At 41.0% G+C, this 17,034-nt stretch overlaps 1 protein-coding gene across 9 annotated transcripts in view; it reads left to right on the forward strand.

Annotated features, from left to right (window-relative positions):
* The window catches only part of MAP4K4 (mitogen-activated protein kinase kinase kinase kinase 4), a 164,379-nt gene extending 147,734 nt beyond the window's left edge, over positions 1-16,645 (forward strand). For all 9 annotated transcript variants that reach the window (XM_056485690.1, XM_056485705.1, XM_056485746.1 and 6 more), the window contains 7 exons: positions 1,745-1,888; positions 6,146-6,280; positions 8,646-8,746; positions 9,469-9,618; positions 10,340-10,499; positions 12,493-12,632; positions 13,344-16,645. In XM_056485690.1, coding sequence (XP_056341665.1) covers positions 1,745-1,888; positions 6,146-6,280; positions 8,646-8,746; positions 9,469-9,618; positions 10,340-10,499; positions 12,493-12,632; positions 13,344-13,427 — 914 coding nt within the window. In that variant the 3' untranslated portion in view covers positions 13,428-16,645. The remainder of the gene's footprint in view (positions 1-1,744; positions 1,889-6,145; positions 6,281-8,645; positions 8,747-9,468; positions 9,619-10,339; positions 10,500-12,492; positions 12,633-13,343) is intronic.
* Positions 16,646-17,034: the final 389 nt, after the last annotated feature.

Genomic DNA, 17,034 nt, shown 5'->3' on the forward strand with positions numbered 1-17,034 from the left:
GCTGCTTCAGCCTGTGCTGAGCCCTGACTCTTGTGTGGCTCTTCCTTCTGCCGCTTCCCAAGCTGAGGATGTCTCCCAGTAAGAGGGACAGTCTGTGTGAAGTGCTCTTGGGTGAAATGGCCATTTCCCGTGGGGGCTGTGGGATGGGATCTGGTGGGGGAAAACCATGTGGGAGATGGAAAGGTGAGATGTGGGCAGGACAGGCATGGAGGAAGTGTCAGCAGCTGAAGGAGAGCCTGGAAGGTGACAAGCCTCCCAGGAGAAGTGGCAGAACAGCAAGTCTAAGCAAAGATTCCTTGGGACTGCTGATACCTCCTAAGTTTTCTTACTGAAAAGGGTAGAGAAGATAATGGAGAGATGTATGACAATTTCTGAATTTACTATGGGCTACATCTGTTTTTCTCATCCACCCAGAGGTTTTTAAGAGTACTCCAGCACCAGCAGCTCAGCCTCTTCTCCATCATTCCTTCCTCCTGACTGCAGTTCTGCTTTCCCCTAACATCCTCTCCCTTTTCAGAGGTACCTTGTGCCCCCTAGGTCAGGCTTAATGTGCCTTCCTTTTTGCAAGCCTCTCCCATGCCTGCTATCCAGGGGGTTGTTTAGGTGAGCAATAATGTCGTTTTTCAGTATTGTGAGAAGGCACATCACTGCTGTAGGTGCAGACTGCACTGAGACACACAGCCATACCTGGACCCTGGGCCCACCTGCTCTGTCAGAAAAGGTTCATTATGGGATCAGCCCAGATGGCCCAATGGCACAAGTATAGTTATCTGTGGGGGTTAATTGTCTGACAAGGGATTAAGATCATTAAGCAATGTAACTATGATCATCATGTGTGAGTTTTGCTTTTCTTACTTCATTATTTTATTATGCTAAAGCATGGCAGTTTTTATATTGGGATTGCAGCATGAAAGTCTAATAAAGTGAGTCATACATCTGGTTTGATTTCCATTTACTGTACGTGAACTATCTCTACAAAATTTGTTAGCTTCTGGACTTGAACACTATTGCAAATAACAAGTTATGGAATTTAGGAGTGATAATATATTAATATATATTTAAAACTTAGTCCCATATTTATCTTTTATGTAAAAGAAATGTAATTGGTTCTAAATAGTAAGGTTTTATGGAACTCTTGGAGTGTTCCAATGGACTTTTGGAACTTTGTGTAAAGAAACTGGCCTACTGACTTTCTCATCGATATTTGCTTGATCTTTAGGAGAAGCCTATGGAAACACAAGATTATTGTAGTTCCTCTAGTTTTAACATTCATATGGAAAAGATTGTTGTGAAGCTGGGAACAAACCCGGTGCCTACCCTTTTGTGGGAGGGCTGCAACACAACCTGTTTCTCTCAGTGGGAACTGTTTTTATTGCCATGTCCTTGTCAAGAGCACCCCTCTAAACATCTTTGGAACACATAGGGTTGCATACCACTTTGAGCCTCACCCCTCCTCCAACATTAGCATGCCTTTTTGTTTGGGAGCTTGTGCTCTAGAAAGTTTTCCATGGTCTACCAGTCTCTTATTCCCTTGAGCACTGTTTGGTGTCAGTAGTCACTGTGGGCAGGTAATGAAGAGAGCCTCAACATCATGAGATCTTTTAGACTATAGGCAATTGAGACCCAACCAGCAGTGGTTAGACCTGCTTGAAATAAGACAGTTGCTGTATCAATCATCATTTCCTTAGAATATGTGGAAAACTTGCTTTACTAAATTGGATCTCTGTTTTGTTTTTTTTCCTAGGAGTGAACTTGTTGGTGGGCACTGAAAGTGGTCTGATGCTGCTAGACAGAAGTGGGCAGGGGAAGGTTTATCCACTCATCAATCGAAGACGATTCCAGCAAATGGATGTACTTGAAGGGCTGAATGTCTTGGTGACAATTTCTGGTAAGTTAACTGTTGGAAGCTATATTTTCCCTCCATGTGGCATGGTACAGCAGAAAGATTTTCTTGGCAGCCTGTATATTGAGGGGGAAGTCCTGACTGAAGTCAGTGGGTTTTCCATCATTTCAACTCTGAGTCTACAGTTTATTTCTGCAAGTGAATCGTTTTCCACACAACACCCATGCCTGCTTGCTCCCTGTCCTTCCTTCTGTGGGATGACCTTTAAAAATGCTGCATGAGTTTGTGGGAAATGTCTCATTTTGTTTCCTTGTTCAGAATTTTGAGAGCTGGAAGTTAATGTTTTGTGAAGTTTGGGAAAATGGCATTCTTTCCCTCTGTCATGATTGCTTTCAACCTGGTCTCTTTCTAACGAAAAAATAATGTGCTACTTGGGTTTCAAGACATTTTTCTTGTGTGTTAAAATCTGTAGAATGGGGAAAGATCTTGCAAAATTGGGAAGTAAGAGTGATGTGCAGTAAAAGTGTGAGAGAGAGGAGTACAGTGTGTACATGGTGTGGAAATAACCAGAGTGAGAAGGCAGATTGGTGCCTGGTCTCTCACTGGATGCAGTTTGGAAATGGCAAAGCAAGAGGAGGTGGTGGTGGTGCTTGTGTTTGTTTTGTGTATGCTGATCAAAAATATGTTTTATGAAGCTTGAGGTTCCAGACTCTTAGGCTCCAGAAAGTTATGATGTAAGTTTAACCTGCTGTTAGATAATTTGATGTGGTGCATTGTTAGTCTTTCTTCGCAGGTGTTGTTCAGCCATTTACCTTTTGTTTTGGTTTGTTTGGGAAATCAGCCTTTGCTATGCTGTGTGTGTGTGACTGGGAGAGCATGTTATAGAGGTTTCTCTCAGGATTCACTGTTGTTGTTCAGAGCCACCTAAATTTTTTCAAGGCTCTGAACCTCTCTAAGTCTGCTGGAGGAGCTCTCTGGCTCTCTCAACACTTGTTCAAAAGGACACACAGTAGACAATTCAGTGGAATTTAATGCATTAGTGATTATGTTACCACGGATCCAAAGAACCATGCCCATGCTGCTGTCATCAACATGGGATTTGTTTCTGTCTGGAACAACTGAATTTTATTGGCTTGTCACTTGCTACATTCTCAGATACAGCTATGCTGTGAAATCTATAAAAAGGAGGAGATGAATCAAGCAGTGTTTAAAAATACACAACCTGCTGTGTGTCCCTTTGATGTCTAATGCTGTATGTTAAAATATAAGCTGTTTGAAAGGCACCATTTGATCGAGTTTATTCTATAGCAGACCTTGTAAACAAAAATATTGTATAATCCAGCTTGTGTAAAATCTGTTGGTTTGAAACATACCCTACACAGATCACACGTCTGTGATTCAGTCTTGTGTATAATTGTTTTAAGTTTATTTATTTTTGCGTCAGTCACAATTGGAGTACCCTAGCACATCCGTTTTCTTTGTTTCCTTCAAAACTATTGCTTCCTCTGTGGAGACACGCTACATTAACCCTTAAGAAATCAGCTGGTCTTTGGTTGTTTTATGCCTTTGTGCCTGTGCCATCTCCTGTGTTTTATAGGAGGTTACTGGAGTATGAGGCAGAAGAGGCATCCTTGCCCAGTGAAAGGCAGGGCAGGGGGAGCATATTCAGTGAAACCATAATACTGTTATGCCCAGGCTTCTCCTTATATCCTGCTTTTGTCTTCTGTGCTGTACATCTCAGTTTTTTACCCTCATGCTGGATTTCCCTAAATATTTTTTATTTGTGATTAATTGCTTCACCTCCAGGCAAAATTGGAATGGTGGAGTGAGGGTATGTTTATGCAAATGGTGTTTTTTGGCAGATTAATAATGGAACTGTCTCTGAGCTTTGTCCCAGCACTGCTACAGCTTCACTGGAAACATTGTTCAGCTCAGTGTGGTGCAGTCAATCTTATGTTCCCCTGAGTTTTTTGGGAAGTGATGTTCTGATGGTGATAGGGTTTGAAAGGTGTCACTGTGTTGTGCAAAGAAGTTGCCGTGTGTTAGGATTTTGAGAGGATTGTCACCTGAACTTGCTTTTAATAGACACAGTCTTGAGTCTGAAAACACGAAATCAGTTCTTGCCCCAATTTATATTCGAAATACAGAACTTCCTGACAACAAAGCTTTTGGTACTGAGATACTGAGCCTGCTAGAAATGGTACAAGAAAGCCTTGCAGGTAAAGCAAGAGTACTTGATTGGTTCTTCAGTTCATGCTGTTGAGAGGCAAAAAACATAGTTTCATTTTCTCAGGTGTTACAGTGCAGTCATAAAAATGCTGGAGGTGAGAACAGCAACGTGCATCCACAACAGACTCCAGTTGTGGCTCCCTGAGGGTTTTGCCAGCCCAGCTGGCTGATGGTGGCACCAGGAAGGCAGGAAGAGATGACAGAGTGGAAGAACTGGTTGGAATCTGCCCCTTAATAATTAAAAAACACGACAATAAAAACAAAAACTCAGTATAGAAAAAAGAACTTTGCATTTGGAATTATGTCTGTGGGAGAATCCAAGCTGGGAGTTCTGATAGAATTCACTGTATGATTAGTTCATTTGATGGCTGGAGCAGAGTTTTCTTTTTTATTTCATGATCGTAATGATTAGATTTTCACAAAATAATAAAAAAGACCAGAATTTTGAGAGCTGTTTAAACTGACTGGTAGAGCTTTACAAGGGGAAGGATCTAACCTTCCCCACTCCAAATGTGAACGTTAAGAGGCAGCAAACTTGTTGAAATACATGCATAGCCATGTTTATATAACTAACCAGTCCTGCTCTTTTCATGTCAGGCTGCAGAAAGGCAGAGGAATTTCCTGTCTTGTGACTTTTCCTTGTGGTCTAGACACCAAAACACAATGGGAACACACTTGAGATACTTCTCAGTTGTTTTGAAAAATATTTCTGGTTGGAGAGAAATACCCTGGTGCATATCATGTGAACCAAAAGGAAAAAAATAATAGCCACATGCTGGGAAATTCCCGTGTGTACTTTTTGTTCTGAGTCTTCAAGTTTGACTAAGCTACTGGGGAAGCTACAGCCATGGAAATATCTGAGGCAGAATTTGTCTCCTTGTGGGAAAGGACTCAGCATGGTTTTGAAAGCATTTGGTACATTGTAGAGACCCTGAGCTCTCTGAGCTCTTTCTTGCCCAGAACTGCAGTGGCTTCTGATCTGAACTATGTTTCCTATTTGTCAGTGTTTTTAAAAGAGCCCTTGTGGCTATCGTTTGCAGTGTTTTTATTGAAGGACCTTTTTTTGGTTATATGTGGGACTTCTGGAAATACTGTTTCCTGCTCTAGTCCTCTAAATCCTGAGGAGGCTACAGGAGTGGTAAACATGGCTTAATAAATATTAAGTCAGGAAGTAAATCAGGGTCCTCATTTACTGCCAAATCTATAGCTACTAGTCAAAGCAGGGATGATCTCCCTTCCTCAGCCACAGCTTAATCTGTGGAACTGTAATGGTTCCAAGCAGCACAGCAGCTGGAGAAAGGAGGGTGCAAGCTTTGAGTAAGTGCATTTAGGGCCATCTTCTCACTAGCTCAATTAATGCTATGTAGACCATTAGTTGTTAAAGAATCACTGGTAAAGTTTATCATGAACACCTTGCTTTGCATTCTAAAAGGCCTTCTGGTGTTGAGAGTGAAAAGTCTGAGCCTATTTCAATGACGTGGCAGATGCATTGTCAGTTGAAGATAGGGCAGCCTGGGCAGGTCTGCTTCTTTCACCTGTGGAGCAGAAACACCTCTCACAGTTTCTGTGTGCAGTATTACACCCTTGTAGCTCAAGGGAAGGGCTGCTGACAAAGCAGTCATCAGCTTTTAGCAAGCAGATGAAGTTTCAGGTCTCACATTCCATCCTGCTGCTCTCCTACAGTTTTGTGTCAAAAAGAGCCATTCTGACTCAATTATATATATATTTTTTTAATCTCAGTGCTGAACTCTCTGGTGCTTTTGTTGTGGGAGTTCCCTGTTCTAGCGGAAGTTGTGTAGATCCTAAGAACCAGCTGAAGAGTTGTTCCCTTGGGTTTGTCATTGATGTTTGTGTGGTGTTACCATGTGTATCTGTCATTGATTATTGGGAAAGCGCATGTCTGGGTGGAGTCTGGAGTGAAGCTGTTGTGGATGAAAAATTGAGGGAGATTTCTGTGGTTGCAGCATTTTCTCCTTCATTGTCATTTTGGTTTGTTTTGCAGAGCTTTCTGTTTGCTTTTTGAAATTGTCTTCCTATGGAGATAAACAATTTTTTTTTTCATTTTGTGGTCAGGTAAGAAGAACAAGTTGCGAGTTTACTATTTGTCGTGGTTAAGAAATAAAATCCTTCACAATGATCCTGAAGTAGAAAAGAAACAGGGCTGGACAACGGTGGGCGACCTGGAAGGCTGTGTGCACTATAAAGTTGGTGAGTAGCAAATGCAGTAATCAAATAGTTGTGATAGGGGATGGCTGAAAAAAAGGAACTGCAGTGCATGTAGCTATTGGGTTTACAGTTTGGTTGGTTTTATTTCTAGCTGACTTACCTGTTTCTCAGGGTGAACTTGCTGGCAAAGCACCAAGATGGCAAGTTACAGGGTTAAATTGAAGATAAGAGAGTTTTGTGGTGGGATGATGGGCTGGGAACTGGAGAGTGTGCAGATCCCATCTATCTCCTTCCTCTAATGGATGAAGCTTCCAGAAGAGTGCTGGTATAGGCAGTGAGGGCTGGTAACATTCCTCCACTTCTGTTAGACTCTTTAGGTAATAGAGGGGTTCTCGTCCCCAGCAAGTGTTTTCTTTACTAACAAGTTCCCATATCTTCTACCATGATGAATTTACGTGCTAGAGTAGACTAAAAAAAGTCTCTCTCTAATGTAGATTTTAGAGATTGGGAGGAAAAAAAACCAAAAATGTGGGAGGAGAAAGGAAGCCCAGGTAGCAGGCAAGCTTTGGGGAAGAATCTGGGAATAGAAGCATGTCTATAAATTCAGGGTGAATCACTGATTCCTCTTACCTCATGAAATTCCCTAATCCATCTCAGATCTGCTGCAGTACAGTTACAGAATCAAGTGTTTTCACCAGGCAGGTGCTCTTGGAGTGGTTTTAAGTAATTTAAATGGATTTGGAAACTTCCACCGAAGCTAGTGATGAAAGACATGTAGCATTCACAGCCAGCAGAGTGTGTTTAGTGAGCCTGCTGCCCTGCAGGTGGGAATATGAACCAAGAGCTCTTTCTGCTGCTTCGGTTTCATGGTGCATCCTAATGGGCACTGGATGTTGCCTCTGATTTGATTTTCTCCCAGGAGCCAGCTCAGTTCCTCTCCAGCTGTGTCAGTCAGTGTGGAGCAGCAGCAATCAAACTGTTCTCGGTCTCCTCCTGTCGCATGTGCTCTTGGAAAAACCTGCTAATGGGGTGTAATCAATAACAATGGCAGTAAGTGACTGCTGAACCAGGAGCTTGACCCCGAAAACAATTAATAATGCACTTCTCTGCTATCATACCCCAGGGTGTCCACAGCATAATGAAGTGGCCTGTTAACAATACATCAACAGCTAGTGAAAGGAGGCTTTCCAGCAGGGAAGCGTCTGAAACAAAGAGCATTCTCTTCCAGATGAAGAGGGGTTTGTTAGCCTGGGCTGCAGCCTGGCACTGAACTTCCCTCTGAACCACAGAAGCACAGTGGATTTTTTCAGGTAGTGAGAGGCCTCTTTGACAGCTGGGCTTCAGCTCCCAAGAAGGAGAGCTCTGCCAGTGCTTGGTCTTGCAGTCTGGACGCTGTCAGCGAGGCAGCTGGCACTGATCACTTCCTTGTCTCTTTGATGCAACAGGGGTCTTCGATGTCAGGGTGAAGTGGAATTGATGGATCTAAGTTGCTTCAGGCAACTTTTGGCTCCTCTAAATGAGAAATTGCTCTTTTGAAACTTAAGATTTGAGTGAATTCCCAGAGAGCACCCAGAGCAAATAATAAGGATTATCAAATGTCCCTTTTCACAGATGAGGTGGTTTTGTTCAACAACCCCCTCTTCCCTGTGAAAAAATTCCAGGAAGTCTTGTAAGCTAGACAAGACCGAACAAAAGCTCTGTTTTTAGTCAGTACAGCTGTGGATGTTGAGACTTTTTTTTTTGTCTGTTGAAGAAGTGTCAAGTCCCTTAACACTTACAGTTCAGTCTTGTTTTCCTGCACCGTTAAAAGAGCAAGTAGAAGCATGGATCACTATTATAACTGCACTTCATTCCTGATAAATTATGGGAATTTTTTTTTTTTTCTCAAATGAGTTATCTCAGACTTTAGGGACAAAGGAAAGTGCTCCACTCTCAAGCTTGCCTTTTGCTCTTGAAATTGAGTTATTGTTGTAATTTTCCTTTCTTCCTCCTTTCCTCTGGGTAATTTTTCCATCAGCTCAAACTGGCACTGCCAGTGCTGTGACTGCTGGTAGTGGACTCTTCCACTGTGACAGCTTTCCTTTATTGGAATGTCCCTGAAAACGCCTTTCCTTGTCTTGATGACTAAGCACTGTCAATGTGGAAAAAAAATAAGTGGAAATAAATGTATCGACTGGTTAATTCTAAAGGTGCTGACATGGTCAGTTGCTAGTTAGAGTAATGACTTTTGTAGCATAAATGAATCAAAGAGCTTAACTACACAGAAGTAGCAATCCTAAAATGTAATACTACTAAACTCTCAAAATTACAGTATTTCTTCATACTTACATAAATTGTCTTCTTTTTTGATACAACTGGAATGACTTTGGAATTATGCTGAATTATTTTGTGTTTTCTTTTATTTCAGTAAAATATGAACGAATCAAGTTCTTGGTAATTGCATTGAAGAGTTCTGTGGAAGTCTATGCATGGGCACCAAAGCCATACCATAAATTTATGGCCTTTAAGGTACAGTATATTTCAGCTCTAGGTAGGATTTTCTCATAACCCCTTGCAGTTATCCCTTCAACAGAAATGTTCTGACATTGCATCATGGCCATATTCCGAGTTCTTTGATAAACCTCCACAAACTTTGTGTTATATTTTAATTTAGGAGGGTTTGTTTGTTTTAAATTCTAAGAATAGTACATTTAAAGGTCTAAATTGTAACTGAGCATAAACTAATAATGACACAATATCACAAGTCTTTGTTTGCTCTCTCTGTTAATAAAACATGGGACAGAGAGAAGTGGACTGAGTCTAAACTTCTTAAAGCAGAGCAAGTCATGAAGTGATATTCAGCAATGTTATGGGACTGTTCTTAAATACTACTCGAATGAAATTAGTTGGTATAATTGCCAGGTTGGTTTACAGACAGTTACTGTGGGCTGCGCAGATTGAAGTACTGCAGTGTGTCAAATTGCCCTGAACTTTGGGGAAAACAATTCTTAGTAAAAAAGCAAATGGACCAAGTAAACCCTACAGAAAATATCTTAGGTGATTGAAATGCAGCAGTTTGCAGAGCAATCTGTCCTTGTTCATGAGAGACGTGTCAGCCTGATGGGTCTGGTGTCTACGGACCAGAGGGATGTGGAGGAGTAAACCCACAATGTGTGCATGTGAGCATGTTTTTGTAAACTCCATCGTTGTTCTAAGCAGTAAAGTGAATCTCACTGATGGTTGTCTCACAGTCATTTGGAGAATTGGTACATAAGCCATTGCTGGTGGATCTAACTGTAGAAGAGGGTCAGAGACTAAAAGTGATCTATGGCTCCTGCGCTGGCTTCCATGCTGTTGATGTGGATTCAGGATCCGTCTATGATATTTATCTACCAACACATGTAAGAGCTGCTGCTATGTCTGGGTTTTTCTCTTTCTTTCTGGTGGATCACCCCCCTACCTTCAACCCTTTCCTTTCCCCAAATGACCAATGTGTCAGACTGTCCCTGTGGATCACTGCCAGATGTTTGCAGTGGTAAATTGGGTGGAGGGATCTGAGCAGATATGGCCACATGTGCTGTGGAGTTTCTCTCTCACTGTTAGTCCTCACCTTGTAGTTTCTATGGTTTGGAGTTGCCCACTCAGATCTTATGAGTTTTGAAAGGGTTGGCAAAGACCAAGTGACTTTAGCTATCAAGGTTTCCTGTTGTGCATTGTACACAGAGGTGTTGGATGGGCCACCCTAAGCACTGTTCAATGCAGTGCAGAGACCTGAGGTCTGCATCTGCTCCATTTGTCCCAGGCTCCCTTTCTGTGCATGGAAGGAAATGGGCACTCGTAGAGAGAAATTAATCTTGCCTCTATAGATGCCTGCCTTAAGATGAGAGGATTTCTGCTCCAAGGGTTTGTAGGCCTTGGCCACTGTGGTCTAGCTCAAGGGCAGCAGAGCGAAGTGTAAAGTGAGTGCCTTTGGGAATAGATGATCTTTGGGGTCCCTTCCAACCCAAACCGTTCTCTGATTCTGTGAATCCCTGATGTGTCAGCCAAAACCAAAAATCACCCATCCCTTTCTTCTAGCACAGGCTCTGCAGCATTAAAACACTTCCTCTTCTGTCTCTCTAGATCCAGAGTAGTATCCAGCCTCACGCAATCATCATCCTCCCAAACACGGATGGGATGGAGCTACTGGTCTGCTACGAGGATGAAGGAGTTTATGTCAACACCTACGGAAGGATAACCAAGGATGTGGTTCTGCAGTGGGGAGAAATGCCAACTTCAGTTGGTAAGTGCCTCTGGTGAGCCATGTACAGTGAGCTCTTAGGGAGTGTGAGTCTGTGCACATGGGCAGGAGGAGGGAACATCGAGTGTGCTGCTGCTGCCTCTGACGTCAGTGCTGTATTATTTCTGGAAAACAGCTGTGCAACGGGAAGAGTAATCACATGGATCTGCTTTGTGCTGAATTTTTTGTGAATAAAACCCAAACAATCAAGTTGTGGACTTCATGATTGAAAAACTCACCATGACCTCTGTAGGCTGCTGCAGAATTTTTGCTAGACAGCCACAAGGTTGCCTTTCAGTATAAAGGCATATAAAGTGGAAGATAAGTAAAATATTTTGTGTAAGTCTTTGTAGATAACAAAAGGTATACCTCATTTGATGTCTTTAATTCACCTTCAGATTGCTCATCTCTCCTTGCACCATTCTCCCTCATCTCTCCAGCTCAAAATAAGGTTGAGAGTGAGAATAATGAGTGTACTACACAAGTACACACCAGAATCCCCCCTGTCTGTGCTGCTGTAACTCAGTACAGAGCAAAGCATGGGCTGTAGTGACACCTTCCTTTTGCTGGGCAAGCACATTGCATTTTATGGGCTGTGGGATGGCTGCATGTATTGGGAGATGACTGCTGATAGCTGTTTGAGCAACAGGAACAACAATGCAGCAGGAAATTTAAAGAAGTTAGATGCACAGCATGTTCTCTCCTGTGCTGATTAACTCTTGACTAGATCTAAAAGCAAGCAGAATATATCAGCTGGAAAATTCCAGAGCCTTTGGAGACTTGAAGTAGTGAAGTAGTAAATGGCACTGAGGCAGCCAACACCGTCTGATCATCTCACCTGGCAATTTTTAGTAACTATTTGGCCCAGTTAGCACTAGTAGAATATTTTAAAAGAAATAATTTTCCATTGGGATGGTATATGCACTGTTGGGGTACATTATACTGTAGTAGAAAATTTTATTTAATTGCACTGAAAACTAATATGAATATGTTACATAAAAGGAAAGTACTGTAAAATTAAATATTTTTTAATTCTACTGGCTAGGAAGTCCTTTTTATTTTTCTGTTAAGTATGCATGCAAATCAGAGGCAACAGCTTAGTCTTCCTTAAGTTCCCTTATGTTATTTTTGACAGCATTCCTAAGACTGCCCATCAAATTGTTTTGTGAATGTACTTTTTTATAATGCTGGTGACTTTACTTTTTATTTCATTTTCGTACTGCTATCAAAAATAGATTTTTTTTTCCTCATGCTACTACTAATCTGTTACCTGTGACACTCCAAGGAAGAATGTTTGGTTTGTTGTTTTATTTGTGCACAAAGGAACACAGTATGTCAAGTAATATTATTTCTACTTTTGAGACCTTAATGTGAACCTCCTGTGAGATATACAGAATGATTTTCTGTTGGCTTTCTCAAGGAGATCAGTTTTTCAATTACTTCATTACTTATTGTGTACTTACTTCATTACTCCTATTAAGAGAGGCTAGGTAATTTTTTTCTAGTTTTACCTTTCCCTCCAATTTTTTGTTTTTGCTGACAAACTCCATCAAGGAGGGAAAATAACATGTAAGACATGGAGCTGGTGCTTGGGATACACTGTTGTGGATGGGCTAAGTCTATTTAAACCTTGGCTTCTGCTTTCTCCTAGTCAATACCTAATTAATATGTCTCTTTGTCCCAGACTTGGAAGAAAAGGGTTGTGTAAAAACTCAATGTTCCCTCCATTTAATTAAAGGTTATAAAGTTTCCTTTGTAATGAATGTTCAAGGAAGAAGTATATAAAACAGAAAACACGCAAAAGAAATTAAAATTTAAAAAAGGTGTTTTTTAGGTGTGTGAGTGTTCTGAGGCCAGAAATAGCACTGAACATGTGGGTAGCTACAATAATGCACATGCAGGTCATTTTTAACTAGTGTGTGTCAGGATATTCTGTGCTTTTTCCATTCCTCCTGTTGCCCTCTGCTCGTCCTAATGTGCTGTTTTCTTTCCAAAGCATACATCCGCTCTAACCAGATCATGGGCTGGGGAGAAAAAGCTATCGAGATACGGTCGGTGGAAACTGGACACTTGGATGGTGTGTTCATGCACAAAAGGGCACAAAGACTCAAATTCTTATGTGAACGCAACGACAAGGTACATTCCCTCCCACCCAGCTTTTTGCCAGGATGATAATTGTGTACTTCAGTTGGGTACTTAGGTTGGGTTGACTCTGAGCAGCAGCCAAACACCCAGCCAGCCTCAAGCTCTCTTCCCTTTCCCTATATGGGGAAGAAAATAGTCAGAAGGCAAGAAGACTCATGGATTGAGATATGGACAGTTTAATAAGATAGCAAAAGTTTAATAAGACAGCTTTTGCATGCAAGCCAGACAAAATAAAGAGTTAAGACACAGTCTCCCATAGGCAGGTGGATGTCCAGATGTTTTCCACACATAATGCTTGCTTGAGAAGACAGATACCATCACCACAATGTCCCTCCTTTCCCTGAGCTTTTATTGGTGTACATGATGCTGTATGTTATGGGACATCCATTTGGTCAGTTTGGATCAGATGTCCCAGAATTGTCCCCTTCCAACCTCTTGCCCATCCCAGCCCACTGGCCTTTTAGGGGTGAAGGAGCTGGAGAGAAAGCCTTGATCCTGTTGTTCAGCAGTAGCCAAAACACTGTTTAACATGGGTGCACAGCCCTGCACCCTACAGGCATCAGCTCCATCCCCACCAGCCCAGACCAGCACTGGTTACACTGCAAATAGTGCAACAGTGAAATAGTGGGGACAGTGAAGGCATATTAGAACCACTGCTGTTGAATCCTAGCTGTTGAATTTGCCAATCTCTTTTCTTTGCAGGTTTTCTTTGCCTCCGTGCGGTCAGGTGGAAGCAGTCAAGTCTATTTCATGACCCTTGGCAGGACTTCACTTCTGAGCTGGTAGAAGCAGTGAGATTTGGAGAGGAATTGCTGACATCCAGAGTCTGAGATCTTCATAACTTGGAATTATTTTCAACTGGAGTACAGACCTGCACGAGTGCAGCACTCTGTGTAAATGTGTGTGCAGGCATCACTGGTGTTAGGTTTCTTTATGTTTTTCAACTGAGGCTGCGAGGCAGCTGGTGCTGTAAAGATATCGCCATCAGGTGCTACAATGTCTTTGAGATTTGGGATCACGCTAGAAAGCTACAGGTCTTCTTTTCCCTTCAGCTCCAGTATTCCTAGGATTTGAAGGACTCTGTTTGTTAGTGTTAAAACAGAGGAGGGGGGAAAAAAGGAAGAAAAACAAACCAGGCTTACCATGAACATGCTGTTTGTTGAGTGGACAGGAGGCAGGCAAGAGAAGGTGAGAAGAGGTGTAGAGAGTCAGACTGGCTGAAACAGAGGGCAGATCTAGTCTAGTAATGTTAACAATGTATTTAATTGACATTTCTTTTTTGTAATGTGACAATATGTGGACAAAGAGAAAGGTGCAGGTTTTAAGAAGTTAATATTTATAAAATGTGAAAGACACAGTGACTAGGATATCTTCTTCTTGGGGACAGGGAGGGTGGGAAGGGTCTTGGGGTGGAATTCTTAGGGTTTGTTTTTTTTTTGTTGTTTTTTTTTTGTTTTTTTTTGTTTTTTTTTTTTTTTTTTTTTTTTTTTTTTTGTTTCTGCAGTTTTATTTTGGCCTGGCCAATAACTTTAGTCATTTTCTGTGTACCAGGTGTTGCCTGAAACATGTGCAGGTGATTAAAAAAAAAAAAAGGAAAAAAAAAATTCATTTTCTATAATGATTCTGTGTTAGGCCAGAACTTGGTTATGTCACAGTATTAGCACTGCCTCAGTTAAAGGTTTAATTTTTGTTTAAACCTAGAAGTGCAACAACAGTTTTACCACAGTCTGCACTCGCAGAACTAAAAAAAAAAAAAGAAAAAAAAAAAAGAAAAAAAAGAGAAATAAAATCCAAACTACATATGTTTATTTTTTTGTGCCTACCTCATTGTTTTTAATGCATAAAATAAAAGAGGTGGTTTAGTTTATACGTTTTTAGAAGAAAACCATTAATGTCTAATTTAATCTTAATACCAAAACTACCAGATTGAAAGGTTTCTGACTGTTATTGCATAGCAAGTTTCAGCAGGAGGAGAGAGTAGTCCGTTGTGGCAATGGTCGTAGTGGTATGGCAGTGAGACACTGATTAATGTAATTTGCTTACAAAATTTGGTAAAGCAAGCGTTTTTTAAACCAGTTTCATCCTTAGTAGAAGTCTGAATTTAGCCTAAACCAGAAGTTTCACTCTTCTAACACATGGGCTTAGTAACAGGCAGGTTAAAAGTAACTAGGCTAGTTCTATAAATTGTTTAATGTTGTAGGAAACATTTTGGGGCGGTGATGTTTTTCTTTTTAAGAATGCAATGCACTAAAACTCTTTTAAGAATGTAGTTAATACTGCTTATTCATAAAAACAGCGTATACCTGTGTTTAGATGTAAGATCCCAGCTCTGGCTTTTTTCCTTTCTTTTTTTTTTTTTTTTTTTTTTTTAAGTCAGTTTTATTTTATGAATAAGTTCTGACATTTTTAATAAATGTCTTGAGAGTAATAATTTGTTTAGTGGCTACATGTTCATTACTTGAGAAATCTTGAGTGTATAATAATCTGTTGGTGTTGTAATAATGCACAGTCTCACGATTCAGCCATTTTCCTTTTTGTTTTCTTATTCTTTTTTTTTTTTTTTTTTCCCTTAATTCCTTTGGTGGGGTACTTTGCTGACAGCTGCCTTAAGCTGTTCATTCAGTGAACAAGCTCTCAGTGTTTCATGGGCTTTGTCTTCTGCTGTGGTTAACTTTCCTTCATGGCATGACAGGTAGGGCTTTTTAAACACGTGTTCTTCAATTCAGTCAAGCTGACGGCTCGAGCGACTGGTCACACAATCAATTAAGAGCCAAGAGCACCAAGTGTGCAAAGCTCAGACTCCACAGACCCTTCTTTTGGTGTCAAATCTGACTGCTGTAAGTCCTTCAGCCCCGGCCAGGCTGCTGCTGAAGACTCCTTGGAGCACCGCAGATGGTTGAAAAGCGAGCGGTAAACGCGTACCTCCAGCGCGTGCGTGTGCACACAGCAACCCCCACTCCCCACCCCCAAAAAAGAATCAAAACTCAAGAAAGCCTTACATTTGCTGGCGGAGGAATACCTAGAACTATTTTTTTTTAATTGTATGACTTTTGGATAGTGTTGAAGGTGAAGGATGTGTTCTTTTCGGGCCCGGTGTGGTCAGCCAGAAGAACGACCAACCTTTTGTACTATAATGACTAAAGGGGACTCTGAATGCAGCGTGGGTAGACATGGGTGTGATCACAGAGCTGCCCTGTAGTGTAGTTTGCCGAAGCTGATTCGATCGAATGTCAGTCTGCGTGATTTAAATCTTCCAGTGCTATGTGGTCAAAATTAATCTAGTCCTTGAAAGCTGATGCTATTCACCTAGAGGAAGATGCTCCAGTGCTGTAGGGATGCCCAGGTCATGAATATGTGCTGTTGAAGTTTTGAGGCTCCGGGGGAGGGTGGCAATCTCCTTCCTTCCGTGGGTCTGCCCATCTGGCAGCTTCTGCCTCCACAGAAGTGCCAACATGGCAAGGTAAAAACAGTATTACAAAACCACTTCGTATACCAACATCCAACTCTTCAAACAGTGCTTTTGTAAGCAAAGAAGAAAAGAAAAGCTCCTAGGTTTAGTTTTAAGCTTTAATAAGTAATAATTTTCTGTATCTTTAAGTCAAAGTAACCCTAACTTGTATGACTGCAGTGTTTTTATTTTTTATCTTATGCACATGTTATGTTGGAGAAAATGTTTACAAAAATGGTTTTGTTACACTAATGTGCATCACATATTTATGGTTTATTTGAAAGTGATTTTTGTGGGTTTTTTAGTTTTTCATAGTAGTAGTAGTACACTTTTTGTGATTTATAACCCCAAACTCTGCTGATTATAAAGATGCTAAACAATAATACAAAATGACAAACTGCATTAAAATTACTAATCGTAGAGCTGCAAAGCAGACTGGTGACAAGTAAAACACTCAGCCTTTTTTTTGCAGTGCTATCTAACTTGTCTTCTGTGTATTATGGAAATTACTGTTTTTTCCCCGTTTTTCCTTAAATAAAGTCAAATTGACACCTATTGTATGTGGAAAGTACTTTGAGTATCTACTGGCTGCAGAAATCAAGCTGCATGTTGCCTAGTTGCATGTTACTATATGAACAAAAGACTTATTGTCAAATCTCATAATTTTAGAGACTTTGACAATAAATGTGGGCTTTTGAGGGTGTTTTTTTGATGTTGTTTTTTTTTTTGTTTTTTTTTTCCTTAAAGCCCAATTTCCTGGTGCAGTTGTTTTTTTGAGAATTGCAGTTACTGCTTTTACAAAGAAAGGAGAATGAAAATCTTTGAAATGTGAGTGTGGGCCCGGAAAGAAGTTGCACAAGGAGAGCTTGGGTGCACTGTGAACGTGCCCTCCTGCCATGCTGCCATCAGGAATGAGATTTTTGTAAGCTGGCATTGCTTATTCTC

The sequence above is a fragment of the Oenanthe melanoleuca genome, chromosome 1, assembly GCF_029582105.1.
Source record: "Oenanthe melanoleuca isolate GR-GAL-2019-014 chromosome 1, OMel1.0, whole genome shotgun sequence".
Classification (NCBI taxonomy): Eukaryota; Metazoa; Chordata; class Aves; order Passeriformes; family Muscicapidae; genus Oenanthe; species Oenanthe melanoleuca.